This window comes from Pleurodeles waltl, chromosome 1_2 (genome assembly GCF_031143425.1).
Source record: "Pleurodeles waltl isolate 20211129_DDA chromosome 1_2, aPleWal1.hap1.20221129, whole genome shotgun sequence".
In the NCBI taxonomy this organism is placed as follows: Eukaryota; Metazoa; Chordata; class Amphibia; order Caudata; family Salamandridae; genus Pleurodeles; species Pleurodeles waltl.
This window is the reverse complement of record NC_090437.1, coordinates 1296511315-1296529712: the sequence shown is the minus strand read 5'-3', so window position 1 is coordinate 1296529712 and position 18398 is coordinate 1296511315. Positions and strand designations below refer to the sequence as shown.

Here is an 18398-nt window from a genome sequence, read left to right as displayed (position 1 = left end):
GTATTAGTCATTGTTAATGTATAAAAAGTCTTAATTGTCGTTGGTAGCACTGACGTTGGCAATGGGTGGTGCAAACTGCGGGGGTCTCCTGAGAAGGGCCCTGACCCTTATTTCATTACAAAGTAAATACTGAGAGTGGCTGTGGTTCCACCAGAGCCTGTCAGTAGGCGGGCCACACTCAGGGGATTATGGCTGTCAGTGGCAGCACACAGTATGAATTCGGTGCCCCGACACCCAACCACTCTCCCCAAACACACACACACAGATGGTCCATATCCAACATTTTCTCTGCTGGCTGAGCCTTAGCCTGCCCTGGCAGTCACTTCCACCTCTGAGTGGCACCGATAAGTCAAGCAGTAGAGTACTGAGCTCAGTGGAGTGAGGCTGTGATAGAGCACAGGGGTGGGTGGGGAAAATGTAGATAAAAACGATTAAATAATTATTTCTGTTGATCTTTCACCTTTAATCAACTGCATATAAAATAACACACACACTTTAAAGAAACGATGCAAGTTCAAGTTATGGGTGGGAAAAGTACTATTTTGCATTGTGAAACTCAGTTGGTTAATGCAATCCCTCCGCAGATGTCTTTCTTTGTGTAATAAGCAACAACAAAAAAAAGAATCCTGGTTGCCACAGTAAGGAATAGCTTATAGTGCTACGACATCCCACCCTGCAACTGCGAAAGCACATTGGTTGTGCAAGTCATTAATTGTATTACAGACAGTGAAAGATACGTGTCACTCAAAGTGTCACTCATTTTGCTGTAGAATGTGACTCCTCTGTTCATAGAAGTCATAGAAATGTCACACATATGCAGCCTGAAACTTGGCAGCGATGCTTACACGGGATGGGAATGCATCTTAACCCATACACAGGTTATTGCTTTTATTCTGTGCACCAGGCTACTAGGAGGAACTATTAGTGTTCATTCCTAGGGCCTCCTGCATCTGTCCCACCAGTCTATTGGCTCTCTTTGTCAGCCTCCATTAAACTTGTTCCTCTTTTTTCACTTGCACAGTATGCCTGCTATGCCATTGGGAAGGATGTCCAGGCCATGAAGGCAGTGGTGGGAGAGGAGGCCTTGACCTCGGACGACCTTTTGTACTTGGAGTTTTTGCAGAAGTTTGAGAGGCAGTTCATTTCTCAAGGTAAGGACCTTAACATTGATACCTTGCAGACATGAATTCTCAAAGTCATAACAGCAATAAAAACGTCTGTACAAGACTAAGTAAGTGGTGGCCTGCTGGGTTGGGCATTGTGGCCTAATCTTACTTATCTCAGTGCTTAATGTCTAAAAAAACACGTAAGTGTAGCTGCCCAAAGGTTTTCTTGGGAGTTGTTTTGCAGAGCTCCTAAACAATTGCTACAGAAATCAAATCTGCTTAATGTTGATTCCGCCTTATGCCTCTTTCTTCCACCACACTACACTTCTAGGCACTTTATCTCACTCCTGTAGGTTCTTTTTCATGCCTGCTTTCTCCCTTTGTTACTCTTTTCCATCTTTTTTCTTCATTTTTCTCCCTTTGCTGCCTTTCTTTCTTTCACTCTGAGTTTAAAGTCTGTTCTTCAAAAATGGTCCTGATTACTTACTGGTAATCTTCATTACTCCTAGTCTCACTCATCCCAGTCATTACAGGTGAGGTGAATTAACACAAGAAAACTCCAGGAAAAATGCTGAGAACTTTTTTCTCTCCCACCCCTACTGGTTGCCACAAGGAAACGGATATGTCTAGCATTCTCCAGACAGACAGTCCCAGATAAAGGCAGGTACAATCAGGCCAGGGAGGGAGAGTTGGAATGGCAGGATGAGTACAAGTAGGACTAGATGTAATGAAGGTAACTGGTAAGTATTTGGCCATTACCTCTGTGCTCCTCATTTTTGCCTCAATCATTGCGAAGTACCCAAGCAATAATGGACCACAGAAAAATAAAATACATAAATGGACCACAGCAAAATAAAGACACACCCTGAGAGTTTAGTGAAGAAAAAGTATTAACCCCTTATGACACAATGGAACTTACCATCCCTACGCCAAAGTTACTTTCATCATTTTCTAGACCTTGAAGTCTGTAATGATTTTCATATGTGTGCAGTGATGCCTATTTGGCTGCCCTACGAGTCCTTGCAATTACACAGACATCACAACTAATGTATCCATTATTAAAGGAGGATGTATTGTCTTACAACAGTTAAATTCACTATCTAAGCAATAAAACATTGTAGGTGCTCTCTGCACAGTAAACAAAGTGCTAATGCTAAAAGTTAGTGCATGTGCTTAAATACATATACAATGTAGATTGAATTGGTAACTTAACAGTTCCAGTCTGTTACATCTGCCCGTCTCAATTGAAACATTTGTTTGGACTAGGTAGTCTTCGTGGTCCCTTAATAATAACCAGCCCACCCATGTGTTACAGATAAATGTTTGGATCAATGTTTCTGTTGCTTGCTATTTGTTCATCTAACAGGGTCTTTGTCAGGACAGTATGGAAACACCCAAGTCTCCTTTGTAAAGAGTGGTCAATTTGCCACCGGCTTCTAACTGTGACTGATGTGGTTCACCCAATGAAGTGTCAAGGACGATTGTCTCCTGATAATAATCCTGAATCGTCTAGAAGCATGTTTTTATGTATGTCCTGTCCTGGGAAGGAGTAATATAACACTTGGCTAAGTTGAGGAGGAAACAATGTTGTTTCGGGCAAAAGCAAACCATGTCCAGCCTTTCCATTGTTTTGGTCACAGAGGGAGCTTGAAGGAGCCAATTGTCCAGATATGGAAACACAGACCACCCCTTAATATAAAGCTGTGCAACTAGTGGTGCCACCAGTTTCATAAACACTCATGGGCCAACCGGTAACATCTAAAACTGAGTGTGATTTCCTGTGCACTGAATCTCAGGTCTTAATGGTGTTTTTCCACAATTGGTATGTGAAAATATGCATCCATCAAGTCTGGTTGAAGTTTGAAATGCTGCAGAGGAAATAACAAGTGGTCACAATATCCTGACTAAAATATCGAAAACCAAAATATCGAGGAGGTGAGTGCACAGAGGGAGGCAGAAATGTACTATTCTTAATACGATATATATATCATTGAGTTCCGTTGATATGGAGTTAGGTATAGAAAATCTATACATAATTACTGTTAGAAATGGTGTCTCTAGTTGGCAGAGGTATACACCCTTGTCTAAGTAGGGACCACAGTCCTAGTCACAACACAATCCATATTATCCTGTGCCCACCCTCTGGTAGCGTGGCACAAAGCAGTCAGGCTTACCTTAGAAGGCAATGTGTAAAGTATTTGTGCAATACATCATACAGTAACACAGTGAAAACACCACGAAAATACACCACACAGGTTTAGAAATATAGATAATATTCATCTGAATAAAATAAGGTCAAAATGACAAAGATCCAATAAGCACAAGTTGAAGTGTTATTTTTAAAAGGTTTAAAAGAGTGGCAGTCCTTAGAAATAAACAGTTGCCTCTTTGTTACACACAGTACCTGGGGTGCATCAAAAATACCAATGCACGGAGACCGCAAGGAGGAGATGTGTAGAAAAATAAGCTGTTGCATTGGATTTTCCGACACAGCACAGACAATGCGTCATTTCTTTCCATGCCTTAAGGGGCTTGCGTCGTTTTTCAGCACGCAGACTTGGTTCCTCACTGCGATGTGGGGATATTTTGACTCCCAGGGACAATGCGTTGAAAATCCTTGCACACTGGAAGAAGGTACAGGCACTGCGTGGATCTGGTTGGTGATGCGTCAAATTTTCCATCTCAAGGTAGGCGATGCGTAGAATTTCCAGTTGGGAAGTCCAGGCTGCGTCATTTCTAGGCTGCAATGCAGGCTTCGCATCGATTTTGGCAGGCATTGCGTCGATTTCTTTGATGCACAAGGAATTTCTTGAAGAAGTGAAGTCTTTGTTGGCCCTGAGACTTCAGAAAAAGGAGGCAAGCTCAATCCAAGCTCTTGGAGAAAACGTTTGGGGAAGGCAGAGTCCTTACAGCAAAGTCAGAGGTCAGCAGGGCAGGAGGGCAGTAAGGCAGCATTCTTTCTCAGCAAAGCAGTCCAGATTAGTCCTTTGTGTAGCAATGGCAGCTCTTCTGACAGGGTGCAGGTGTAGTTCCAGAAGTGTCTGAGTTGGTGGGGTCAGAGACCCAGTTTATATACCCAAAAATGCCTTTGAAGTGAGGGAGACTTCAAAGAGTGGTCTTGAAGTGTACAAGTTACTCTTTCAGCCCAGTCTTCTCTGCCAGTGTCTCAGTGGGGGGTTATCAATCCATTGTGTGAGGGCAGACCTCTGGCCTTTGAAATGTGTCAGGCCCTCCACCTTTCTAGCCATTCAGTATGCAGATGAATGCAGATGTGACTGAGTGTCCTGTGTTTGTGGTTGTCTGGGTGAAATGCACAAGGGAGCTGTCAACTAGCGCAGACCAGACTGTGATTGGAGACAGGCTGTTAGGCACAGATGGTTTTAAGTGCAGAAAAATGCTCAGTTTCTAGAAGTGGCATTTCTAAAATAGTAATACTAAATCCAATCTCACCAATAAGCATGATTTTCTATTACCATTCTGGCCATACTAAATATGACCTACTTACCCCTTTCAAATCAGAATCTACGACTCAAAAAGTATATGAGGGCAGTCCTAATGCTAGTCTATGAAAGGAGCAGGCCTCACAGTAGTGGAAAACAAAAGTAGGAGTTTTCCACTACCATGACATATAAAACACATATGTACATGTCCTGCCTTTTACCTACATAGCACCCTGCCTTATGGGTTACCTAGGCCGTACCTTAGGGGTGACGTATATGTAGAAAATAGAAGTTTGAGGCTTGGCAAGTACTTTTAAATGCCAAGTCCAAGTGGCAGTGAAACTGCACACACAGGCCTTGCAATGGCAGGCCTGAGACATGGTTAAGGGGCTACTTATGTGGGTGGCAAAATCAGTGCTGCAGGCCCACTAATAGAATTTAGTTTACAGGCCTTGGGCACATGTAGTGCACTTTACTAGAGACTTATAAGTAAATCAAATATGCCAATTCGGGATGAACGAATGTTACCCTGTTTAAGGGAGAGAGCATATGCACTTTAGCACTGGTTAGCAGTAGTAAAGTGTGCAGAGTCCTAAAGCCAGCAAAAACAGTGTCTGAAAAGTGGGGGGAGGCAGGCACAAAGTTTGGGATGACCACCCTAAGGGTGTCAGGTCTAACACTTACCCGTCTATATTTTGGTCCTGGGCACGATATTGTGACAACTCAGTATTCCTCCTACGATATGCCAGATGCACACCATCAAGTCTATAGTTGCCAAAATATCCCCTGCTGGAATCAGTGAAATTATCCTTTGTAGAGTCTCCATTTTTAAACAAATCACTTTCACCCACTGTTACCACTGGTTGACCTTCAAATCAGTTACCATGTTAGATCCCCCTGACAACTTTGGGACCAGAAACACAATTGACTATACCCCTCCTCCCTTTCCTTTGTGAGTAGCACCTTGCTCGTAAGTCTTGCTTTGCTTGCAATTTTTGATTCTTTATAATTTGTAGTACCCAAGATTTGAAAGTGGATTGCTCCCATGCAACACTGAAATGCTGAATTCAGCTTCCCACCTGCAACTCAGGTCCAACTTTAACATAATCACGCTTTATAGTAAAGGACACTGCTTCTGTTTTTTAAAGTATTCTGAACATTTTTCCATCAAGACCTAAAAGAAAATGAAGACTGATGTTGCCTTCTTGAAGGTTGCCTGAAGGACTTGCCACCTGATGCTGAAGAGAAAGATAAAATATTATTAGGAAGTTGAGCCCTGAAGGAGAGGAGTGCTTGCTTTAATTAAAGAGTTTGTGTTTTTTTTTTCTTTCCATTTTTGACGAAATGGTATACAATTTATATGCCAGTTCTGTACTGCATTTGTATGCCAGCCAAGGCTGAAGCTGTCACATCAAAGGGGCTATCTGACAACTATTAATTTTGTCTCTCCGTTCCTTGCAACAAGGCGGTGTGCTATGATCCCACTTCTAGTGACTTGAATAATTTCTTAAAATCAGAAGATAATTACTGTGATAAATAGGCTCCTTATATTCAGGGCCAAAAGGGCTAAACAATTCTAGAACATACCTTTTTCTATAAATCATATATCTTTTTGTCTACAGGATTTTTGTTTATTGCTTCTTCCAACATCAAAGTGTTGCCCTTCAAAGATCCTGCCGTGGAGTCAACTGAAATCACATCTGGAAGTTTTGACTTCATTGCAGCAAATGGATGGGAATGTTGCATGAATCTGATCAAATTTAATTCATCAGCGGCCATCCATTCCATGAGCACAATGTTCTTTGCATGGGGATGGACAGAAAATCCCAATTATCAACAGACATCCAGTGCTTAATTTGTGCTTGTTGTTTCCGGTGCTGAGCACCTGCACTTATTTTTGAGGGCCGGCGCTTATTCTTCTGCCCCAAGCATTTGCTGCCAGCAAAAGACACATATGGTAAAGACGGGGAAGAGAAAAACGAAAAAGCGTCACAAAGGGAGAAAGCAGAAAGCTGCAAGAGTGAGCTGAAGGGGCAGGGAGTGGCCTTAAATGGATTGAAGAGGCCCAAGATGGCTTCAGGATTACGCTGCCTCAGTATTCCGTGTTCTCACATTTAATTGCAGCAGCCGCGTGTTTAAGAGAAGGGCTTAGAGCACTGGCACGTTTTAATTTACAAATTAAGCACTGCAGACATCTATAGAGAAACAGAAAGAATTAGACTACAGTTACAAGTTTTGTTGGACTCCAGATGAAGAAATGCAGCACTCAGAATTCCCGATACCAGAAGATGCTGTAATTTACAGATGCAATATTAGCACACTATTATCAGTTTCAGGCATGGCATGGGAAATAACCTTGGGAAACTGTGATTATTCACAGATTTCTCTGAAAGACCCTTGTTGTTTTCCCAATTTGGCTGGGATCTTCAATTACTGGCCGAAACATGTAAAGAAAGCTATAGACAGAAGAAATGTGCGATGTGGAAAGTGAAATAATAAAAGGCAGAGAAGAACCTGAGACAGAGACCGATAGATGCCATTTTCAAGTTGTCTATTACTTGTTCTGCCGTTTACTTGTTACGTATCTCATAGTGTCGGCAATACAAACACAGCTCTTTAACTTTCAGCACCGTCTTCTTTTCTCTACCACTTCTGTCCTCCTTATAGGATGTTCAACATGTCACCCAGGCTCAGGGCACAGAGGTCCCTTTGCTTTTTCCCTGTATGGTCTATTAGAAATTCCTAGGGCCTGAACCCCTGCTTCTTTAGCACAGGCACCTACTCCTGTGAGCCTCTCCCAGCGGTACCCTCTCCTTTTCTGGTAAATTAAATACATCACTTCCACAGGGCATTCAGCATCTCAGCCACAGGGGTGGGCTGTTTGTTCCTTGGTTTGCACCATCATTGCTTTCGCTACTACTCAGAGGCAGTGGCGGCTGGCAGTTTTAGGAGGGAGGGGGGTGGGCGGGAAGGACACTCACACTCACAGTCATTCTTTCACACACGCACATCCATTAGCGACACTCATCAATATTCAATCATACACGCACGCACCAAACATTCATTTAAAAAGATCACACACACTTACCTTCAGCCTCGGAGGTCCCAGGAGGGTTGGGACTGCTGCCTTCCCTCATTGGCTGACCTTAGGTCAGCCAATGAGGGAAGGCAGCAGTCCCAACTTCGTCACAGAGTGGGATGGGGTCAGTGAGACTGCTGACCCCACCCCACTCTGTGACAAGGTGTCACTGATTGACACTCGCCCTGTGTGCTTCAGGGCTTAAACCTGAAGCGCCTAGGGCGAAGTCAATGGGTGATGCTTCCCTCGTCACCTGGGGGAGGGCCTCGAGGCACCTTTGCTGAGCCGAGGAGGTCATGCCCACAAGAGCTGTGACCTCTTCAGCCCAGCAAAGTTCAGCTCAGGCAGCCAGGAGTCTGTGCAAATCACGTATGTCTCGCTCCTGGCTGCCTGCCCTGAACATGAAGAGTGTCTGTCAGGCTGGCCTTTGATCAGCCTGACCGGCACTCTTCATGAGGGGTAAAAGGTGGGGGGGGGGGTGGCCCCTCCGCCCTAAAGGACAGGCTGCGCCTGCTCAGAGGTCCTACCGAGGTTCATCGTAGTTTCCAGGGGGTAATACCTTCTCAACTTCTGGGTGAGCTCCAGAGTCCATTACCGAAGGCTGTTGGTGGATTTCCTGGGTCCACCATCACTGTTTCCAGGTGAAACAGACAGCCGTCTTCTGAAGTGAGCGTTGCTTCCTTGGTTCACACCTTTCCCATTTACTGAATGAGGTGCCATAGACGATCTACTGCCTTCTGTGGATCTTTTTCTGTTTCTGGGGCTCCCTCCACTGAGGTGGAGCCTATTCTGGTATTTAGGTTACAAGGATGAGACCCAATGATGAAGCAATCCACTAACAGAGAGGGTGAAGGTCCTTTTACACAGTAGGTGGGTATCTGATAGCTAGAGTCTTGAACATCTTACACCATTCCTAGAATGCCTAGGTCTGGGATACCTTATTGAGTCAGGAGGTTGTATCCACAGTCCATCATCTCTCCAATCATCCCCCATTTGGTGAAGTGTATGTTTTCCGTATAACCACTAATTATGTAAATTTTCTCCAAACACTGCATGTCAATTTATCTTCTTTGCATATAATCAAAATCTAGCAAAGCTCCAGCACTTCTGGACCCATATTGTTTACCCCTGGCATTCGTGACAACTATATATAACTGGAAGAGCAACAGTCCATAATTTTGCTGTGAAAGCGTGTTACTATTTGACATCCTCTTCTCTCCTTTTTTATAGGACCCTATGACAACAGAACTATCTTTGAGTCGTTGGACATAGGCTGGCAGTTGCTGAGAATCTTCCCGAAGGAGCTACTAAAACGTATTCCTGAGAGCATGTTGGCTGAGTTTTATCCCAGAGAATCCAAACCTTCCCAGGAGAAGAGTGCCTGAGCTAACCTCTCAATGTGCTGAGAATCCTGCCAATCAGATAATAGCAGACGTCAGCGCTCATCATCCTGCCAATCAGATGACAGAAGACGTCAGTGCTCAACATCCTGCCAATCAGATGATAGTATGTCAGGACTCCGCATCCTGCTAATCAGATGACAGCAGACATCAGTGCTCATCATCCTGCCCATCAGATGAAAGCTAAAGCTCACCTAGCACCATGGCTTATTTATTTATGAGGACACAGTCCTTGATTTTTTAAAAATATATTCTCTAATATGCTTAAATAACTTACTTCATGTACAACATCTGTAAAAATTACAATATATTACCTTCTTCAGTGTCCTGTGTGATTTCATGGCTCAAGCCATCTCATTTAATACTTAATTTAATGTGTTTAATGAAACTCAGATATAAATAAAGATGAAGACACAGTAAAAAACAGGAATATAAACTTAACAATGGATCTGGCCTTGTTAGATGAGAATTCATTTGCAGACATTTGCAATATGCAGAAAGAAAACTGCTGAACACTCAAAAAATGATAATAAAGGCGTGCCTCAGCAACCGAGGCTCACTGGTCGTGGAAGACAGCCAGTGGGTGAAGTTGGCTGACCCATTGCTCCATTGTGTATGCTGAGGTGGGCAGAAGTAACATGTGAATGACACTTGAAGAGACTAATGGATGAAAAGGGCTGACTGAAAGCCCCTGTATACATATACATATATAACTCTGTTGGAAAACATGAAGCTGGTGAGAAACTTAAGCTGGCTCAAGGCGAGGCCTAAAAGTTAACCTGCAATACATTTTGTACACAATCTGCAAATATGTATAGAAAAAAACAGCAACGGTTATGAAGCTAGTGGTGGGGCCAGCTTTACAGGAGGAGATCAGGAGTCATGTCTGTAGGAGGCTGGCCTGGCTTATAGTGGGTACCTTGTGGTACTTACACCCTGTGCCAGGTCCAGTTACCCCTTATTAGTATAATAGAGGTGTTTCTAGCAGCTTAGGCTGATAGAAGGTAGCTATGGCTAAGCAGCTTAGGCTGAACTAGGAGACATGCAAAGCTCCTACTATACCACTTATATCATATAGCACAATATCATAAGAAAACACAATACCCAGAGTTACTAAAAATAAAGGTACTTTATTTTTATGACAATGTGCCAAAAGTATCTCAGTGAGTACCCTCAGTAAGAAGGTAAGTAATATACACAAGTTATATGTACACAAACCCAAAACAGGTAAGTAAGAGTAAGAAAAGTAATGCAAACAGTGTAGAATTACAAAAGGATGCAATAGGTGATCATAGGTCTAGGGGCAACACAAACCATATACTCCAAAAGTGGAATGCGAATCACGAATGGACCCCAGACCTATGGGAGCTTGTAGAGGGTCGCTGGGACTGTAAGAAAACAGTCAGGGTGTCCAAGATACCCCAGCCCAAAACCCTGAGAAGTAGGAGTAAAGTACACCAACTACCCCAAAAGGACACAATTGTCGTGATAAAGGGATTCTGCAACAACCACAAACACCAGCAAAGCACTGAAGACAGATTCCTGGACCTGAGAACCTGCAAGGCAAAGGGACCAAGTCCAAGAGTCGCAATAGTGTCCGGGGGGGGCAGGAGCCCAGGAAACCCCGGATGAAGGTGCAAGGAAGCTGCCTCCGGATGGAAGAAGCTTAGGATTCTGCAACAACGAAGAGAGCTAGGAACTTCTCCTTTGGAAGGAAGATGTCCCACGGCATGCTGAAGGTTGCAGAAGTTTTCCCATGCAGAAATACGCAAACAAGCCTTGCTAGCTGCAAGGGTCGCGGTAGAGGTTTTTGGGTGCTGCTGGGGACCAGGAAGGACCAGAATGTTGCCCTTTGGAGGAGGAGACACAGGGGGCGCTCAGCAACTCAGAGAGCCCCCACAGACGCAGGCAGCACCCGCAGAAGTACCGGAGCAGGCACTTAGAAGATTTGTGAACCAGAGCTGGCTCAGAGTCACAAAGGAGGGTCCCACGACGTCGGAGTCCAACTCAGAGGGTTGAGAACTGCAGGATGGAGTGCTGGGGACCCAGGTTAGGCTGTGCATCAAGGAATCCTTGGAGGAGTGCACAGAAGCCGGAACAGCTGCAATTCACGCAGTACACAGGTTTGCAGTCTAGCGTGGGGAGGCAAGGACTTACCTCCACCAAACTTGGACTGAAGGATCACTGAACTGTGGGAGTCACTTGGATAGAGTTCCTGTGTTCCAGGGTCCACGCTCGTCAGGATGAGAGGGGACACAGAGAACCGGTGATGCGGTCTTTTGGAGCCTGCGTTAGCAGGGGGAAGATTCCGTCGACCCACAGGAGATTTCTTCTTGGCTTCCAGTGCAGGGTGAAGGCAGATGACCCCCGGAGCATGCACCACCAGGAAACAGTTGAGAAAGCCGGCAGGAACAGGCGCTACAATGTTGCTGGTAGTCGTCTTGCTACTTTGTTGCGGTTTTGCATGTGTTCTGGAGCAGTCAGCAGTCGATCCTTGGCAGAAGTCGAAGAGGGAAGTGCAGAGGAACTCTGGTGAGCTCTTGCATTCGTTATCTGAAGAATACACCAGAGGAGAGACCCTAAATAGCCAGAAAAGGAGGTTTGGCTACCAAGAAAGGAGGATTGGCTACCAAGAGAGGTAAGAGCCTATCAGAGGGGGTCTCTGACGTCACCTGTTGGCACTGGCCACTCGGAGCAGTCCAGTGTGCCAGCAGCTCCTCTGAATCCAAGATGGCAGAGGTCTGGGACACACTGGAGGAGCTCTGGGCACACCTTCCCTGGGAGGTACTGGTCAGGGGAGTGGTCACTCCCCTTTCCTTTGTCGAGTTTCGTGCCAGAGCAGGGCTGGGGGATCCCTGAACTGGTGTAGACTGGCTTATGCAGAGATGGGCACCATCTGTGCCCATCAAAGCATTTCCAGAGGCTGGGGGAGGCTACTCCTCCCCAGCCCTTCACACCTACTTCCAAAGGGAGAGGGTATCCTTTGTTCTGCCTTCCTGGGCTGGGGCTGCCCAGACCCCAGGAGGGCAGAATCCTGTCTGAGGGGTTGGCAGCAGCAGCAGCTGCAGTGGAAACCACGGACAGGCAGTTTGGCAGCACCCGGGTTCTGTGCTAGAGACCCGGGGGATCATAGAATTGTCACCCCAATACCAGAATGGTATTGGGGGTGACAATTCCATGATCTTAGACATATTACATGGCCATGTTCGGAGTTACCATTGTGACGCTATACATAGGTAGTGACCTATGTATAGTGCACACGTGTAATGGTGTCCCCACACTCACAAAGTTCGGGGAAATTGCCCTGAACGATGTGGGGGCACCTTGGCTAGTGCCAGCGTGCCCACACACTAAGTAACTTGGCACCCAACTTTCACCAAGTGAGGGTTAGACATATAGGTGATTTATAAGTTACTTATGTGCAGTGAAAAATGGCTGTGAAATAACGTGTACGTTATTTCACTCAGGCTGCAGTGGCAGGCCTGTGTAAGAATTGCCTGAGCTCCCTATGGGTGGCAAAAGAAATGCTGCAGCCCATAGGGATCTCCTGGAACCCCAATACCCTGGGCACCTAAGTACTGTATAGAAGGGAATTATATGGGTGTACTAGTGTGCCAATGAGAATTGGTAAATTTAGTCACTAGCCTGCAGTGAGAAATTTAGAAAGCAGAGAGAGCATAAACACTGAGGTTCTGGTTAGCAGAGCCTCAGTGATACAGTTAGGCACCACACAGGGAACACATACAGGGCACATACTATGAGCACTGGGGTCCTGCCTGGCAGGATCCCAGTGACACAGGGGCTAAAACAACATACATACAGTGAAAATGGGGGTAACATGGCAGGCAAGATGGTACTTTCCTACAATGTCTCAGTGTCTTTAATAATGTTAAAGACATTAATCGCTTAAACCAAAACAATGGCCCACATTTTCAAAATAACTCAGGCTGGCTTTATCACAGATATTAAAAGGTCTCAGATAAAGACGGCACCAATGGAAGGAGATGAGGGCTGCTGTTTCTCAAGTGGTCTAAAGGGGCTTACATTATACAGCAGAATAGCAATTCTACTCAGAAAGTTCCTCACTAAGGAAAAGGCAGCTGTTTTCATATTCTTAAATCATTGAAAAGTCGATTTAGCGCCACATCTTGACTGAAGGTTGTTTGAGGGCTCACTGAAACATCTTTTCTTGACAGCGGTATCATTACAAAAGGCAGTTACAGTCTTAGAAGCACCTACATTCCTTAAAAGTGGATAGTGGGAAATATTCTCATCTATATAATTCTTGGTGGTGATGTCTCAGGTGTTAACTGCAGTTCAATTTTTCATCGTTTTAATTATTTCATTTTCATAGGTACATTATTTTGGTTCCGTATTGATGCTATTTTTCTTTTTTTTTTACAATCGATTCTACATTAATACATTAATTTCCATTTTTTTTAATATGGTCTCGCTGCATATGAAGTATGAGAACCCACCCCCAATTACTCCTTTTCACTTAATTCTGCTGCTCAGTTCTCCGTCCAATCTTCCCTTTTAACCGCATTCTGCTGCTGACTACGTCCTACACTGTGTGTCTTCCTTTTAGGTCTGCCTTGACAACGCAACTGGCTGCATGACCTATCGTTACCAAATATTTAGAAGATACATAGAGTGGGCTTTGGCCCTGTCCAGAAGAGTATATTCTGCTCGCCACATGCTATTGGCTATTTGGAGTATCACTTCGCTTCCTAGAGTGCTTATCTTACAATGCACGATGGACTATTTTACATCTCAAAAATACACTGAATCATTGCACATTAAATTATTTATCTCATCCACAGAAAGCAATCTTTTCTTGTTAAGTTTTCCACTGAATGATGCTTTTTATAATCATTTAGTCACAAATGTGTGTGTGTTGTGTTTTCTCTGCCTGCCTTCTCTTCTGTTATGTGTTGATTTTGAGGGCACTAAATTCAAACATAATAATTGACTGTCATCCTCTGCCCAACATTAATGAGGTGGTTTCTGCGCTGGAGGAGGCCAAGATTTTCTCCACTTTGGACCTTAGGTCAGCGTACCTCTAAATTGAATTATCTGAAGAATCCCCAAAAATAACTGCTTTCATCACTCCACAAGTATTGTATCAATTTACTAGGATGGCGTTTGGTCTGGCCTCTGCGGCTTCTGTTTCAGGGAGTAGCGTTCTACATTTTTAGAGACGTTGACAAATATGAAAAGTGTGTTTTTTAGGGTGACATTCTGATATTTTCTAGAAGTGAAGAAGAGCGCATGCAATTCCTGATTGAAGTGTACACCTGGTTGGAGAAAGATGGTTTGACACTCAAGAGTCACAAGTGTAAACTGTTTGAAAAATTGGTAGACTCTCTGGGTCACACTCTGTCTGGGAATGGTGTAGCGCCAAAGAAGTCCAATGTGGAAGCAATTGTGCGTGCCCCTGTTCCTACTACCAAAGAACACTTTCTTTCTTTCGCTGGTTTGATTATTACAGAAAATTCATAGAAAATTGTTCAACTAAAATGGAACCTCTGAGAGAATTGCTGGAAAACAGTGTTACATAGGTGTGGTCACACTGACAGCAAGAGGCATTTGAACATGTTAAACAAGAAATTGTGAGCTCTCCCACACTGAGACCAATCTGTATGAGAAATAAATGCCATCACGGTGGATGTGAGCATGTACGGCGGGGTGGTGTTCTGTCTCAAAGGTGTGGTAAGGAAGAGTGGAATGTTGCATTTGCCTCCCGCACTTTGAATGAGATGAAACGCAGGTATCCTGGGATTGAGAGAAAGCTTGTTGCCTGTGTTGCTAGTGAACATGTTAGGAACTATGGGCCTGATTCTAACTTTGGAGGACGGTGTTAAACCGTCCCAAAAGTGGCGGATATACCACCTACCGTATTACGAGTTCCATAGGATATAATGGACTCGTAATACGGTAGGTGGTATATCCGCCACTTTTGGGACGGTTTAACACCGTCCTCCAAAGTTAGAATCAGGCCCTATGTATGGGGTAGTACGTTTATTTTAAAAACGGATCATAATCCGTTAGTGAATATTTTATCTACTGGAGGTGAATAGAATTCTATGGCACACATTGCAAGGCTCAACTCAAGAGTATAGGAGAATAGTTTTAGAACTGAGTATGTTCTTAGGAAGAGAAATGTGATGGCTGATTTTCTCTCACTGTTCCCATGACCTCGGGATGGCATATCTGACAAGGCAGAATGTGAGATGATTTGCCCTACTAAAGATGTACATACCAAGTAGTTTGAAGAGATTTCAGAAGTATGTTGGAAAGAGTCCGAGGAATCCGATGAAGTATGGCAAGCGACCAAGAAGTGTGTTTTAGAGGAAGTGGCCCAGGAGCAGTGAAGTCGAACGCGAGTGGTTATCCATGTACAGTGTAGCAGAAGAATTAGAAATTGAAGGTGATTTGTTGTTCAAGGGAGGGAAGTGTGTCCCTTCATGGGGATATGAGAAACCATTCTCAAAGTAGCTCACAAGGGACATTCAGGGATGCCTGCAATGAAGCGTCTTGTGCATGTTTATTTCTGGTGGCCGGGAATGGATAGAATGATAGACAGAATGGTGAGAGACTGTGAGGTTTTTGCTGGTAGTGAAAAAATGTTCAAATTCAGTACACCCCCGCTTAGAGGTAGTGAGTGCCTGGAGTTGCCATAGCAAAAGGTGGCATTTGATATATCTGGTCCCTTCAATTTTCTCCCAATGTACATTTGGTTTGCGCTAGTTTTGATAGATTATCATTCAACATGGCATGAGGTTAAATTGGTGTCACAGGCTACCACGGGCACAGTGGTGGAATTTTTCAAAGTGGTGTTTGCCAGGGAAGGGTGTCCGTCTGTGTTGGTCACGGACAATGGAGTTCAATTCACGAGTGAAGAAATTGAGTCTTTTCATAAGAATTGCAACATCAAACATGTAACCACTGCATTATATGAACCACATGAAAACGAGTAGAGTCAAGTCAAGTAGAGAGATTCAACCATGTGTTGAAAGGATATGTGGTAGAGGCACACCGTCAAGGTGGTGACTGGAAATTTTTTTGAGAGTGGGGTTACAGATGTAACGTATAACACCTCACACCACTACTGAGATTAGTCCATTCAAATTGTTGAAAGGTAGACATCCTGCTTCTAGCTCATGTCCCAGGTGGTTTAAGGAGAAGTGGGTAGAAGTGGAAAAGGAATATAGAGTAAAGGATGTTGCGGAAAGAGTTAGAAGGAAACAAAACAAATCTAAGAAGTGGTATGATGCCACGTGGAAGGTGAGGCCACATGATATAATGGTTGGGGATTGGGTGAAAATACCAGGAGAGATTCCTAAGAACAGAGGAGCGTCACCCCACCTGCGGCGAGCGCAGCAGGCAAACACAAGTAAATAAAATGGCATAATAATACTATTTTATTTTGCCACCAGCTCGCACTGTGTACAAGGGGCTTGGCTGCATCCTGCAATTGCAGGATGACTGCTGCCCCTTTCAGTGTGCGTGTCGAGCTGGCCGGCTGTCTACCTACGATAGGCCTGACATGCACAATGTAGACCCAGCAATCCCAGAGTTGTCAAACAGCTGAGCACTGGGTAAGCCTGCTGCTACCAATCCTGGAGCTGCTCTCATGCTGAAAACAGCATTCCTGCTCACGGACACAGGGGGAGAATTGCCACGCCGGGAGGAGCTGCAAACATGGTGAGTTTGGCGCCATCACGTTCCACCATATATTTGTCCTACAGGCCGCCACTGGAGGATACACAAACCTGGGTTTATTTATAAAGGACTTTCCAGGTTTGGTAAAGCTATGAGGGTACTGAAGGTGTTTACTAGTTGTGTGATTACTCAAGACTGGCAAGTATGGAATGCAAAAAGAATTTCAAAATGTAATGGTACGAGTTGGAATGGGAATGACAGAGGAGAATATGAGGAGTTAAAGGGTGAGAACAATGGTTTCCTGGTGAAGTTTGACAAGAGGATACAGAATGATCATCATTGTATAAATAGTAAAGATGCTGAGTGTGTAGCTTCTCGAGTCAAGGAAGCAGGTAGAGTCAGACAGCCACCTGGAAAATATACAGATTTTGTCAAATAGGAAATGCTATTTTATCACTGTGCTTTGCCCCATTAGTTTTTGTGTGTGTATGTAGGTTAGTTTTAGTTCAGTTTCTACCCTTTTTGTTTTTTGTTTAGATGGGAGATGTGTTTTATTATTAGCATGCATTTGCATACATTTTATGCACATCTTGTTACGCTTTGTAGTGCATTCGATATATCATGAGAATGTTGATCATGAAATGCCGGGATACACTGCAGTTAGAAAAGATACAAGGGTGGTGGTTTTTAGGGGAATTGGTGCTCACAAGCACCCAATCCTTAAAGTCTATCTTGATCCAAATCTCCAAGAAGGCGGTGCACTTAAAGGGGTGTGAAAAAACACACCCACAACCCCCAAATGTGAACAATCGAAGACTGTCAAAATCAAGAAGTCTACATTTAAGGCACACGCCTATAAGCAACTCCAAGACATTATTAACTTATGTTGTGGATAGTCCATATATAAAGTAATGTTCATTCATCAGATGACACTTAAACTCCAGATCCAAACTCCAAAGGGCTCGATTCAATTCGGCCTAGCACAAATTGAAACTCCAGTCCTTTTGTGCAGTTCAGTTGATTTTAATCGGTTTCAAATCAGCCTCAGATCGGCCAACACATGTTTGAAATTCCTTTGAATAGATATTATGGCAGCGTACTCGCATTACATGGAGATTTACTTCCCTCGGGGAGTGCTGATACTAAGTTACTTAAGACTTTTGAAGAGTTGAAGGACTCAGAATTAGAAAAGACTAGACAAATATACTCTATAGGGATTTCACTGACTACCAGCCCTGACGGAGTCGATGGTATATTTCACAGGACAAAACACTACTGAACTGTACTGAAGGACTGGAGTTTCAATTTGTGATAGGCCGAATTGAATCTAGCCAATTGGAGTTTGGATCTGTAGCTTAAGTGTCATCTGATGAATGAACATTACTTTGTATTAGGACTATCCACAACATAAGTGAATAATGTCTTGGAATTGCTTATAGGCGTGTGCCTTAAATGTAGACTACACTGCAGTTAGATCTGAGCTGCCTTTCTACTTGAGCTGTGAAGCTGCTGAGAATAAACATATTTTCCCATACTGGAGTTTGTCTTTGCAACAATACCCTTGGCTTCTTAGGGTGTTGCACCAAGTACACTATAAGTGATGGAAGGAATGCTTGCAGATACTCTACCCACTGGCAATCACTGAACGTAAATAGCATTCCAGCTCATAACTATTTTTCTCCCCTTGCCACCTCAGAATAGACCTAGC

At 44.0% G+C, this 18398-nt stretch overlaps 1 protein-coding gene across 1 annotated transcript in view; it reads left to right on the top strand.

The window, feature by feature from the left end:
- The window catches only part of ATP6V1B1 (ATPase H+ transporting V1 subunit B1), a 220911-nt gene extending 211568 nt beyond the window's left edge, over positions 1-9343 (top strand). The window contains exons 13-14 of the mRNA XM_069205321.1: positions 1022-1151; positions 8856-9343. Of these exons, the coding sequence (XP_069061422.1) occupies positions 1022-1151; positions 8856-9010 (285 nt within the window). The 3' untranslated portion in view covers positions 9011-9343. The remainder of the gene's footprint in view (positions 1-1021; positions 1152-8855) is intronic.
- Positions 9344-18398: the final 9055 nt, after the last annotated feature.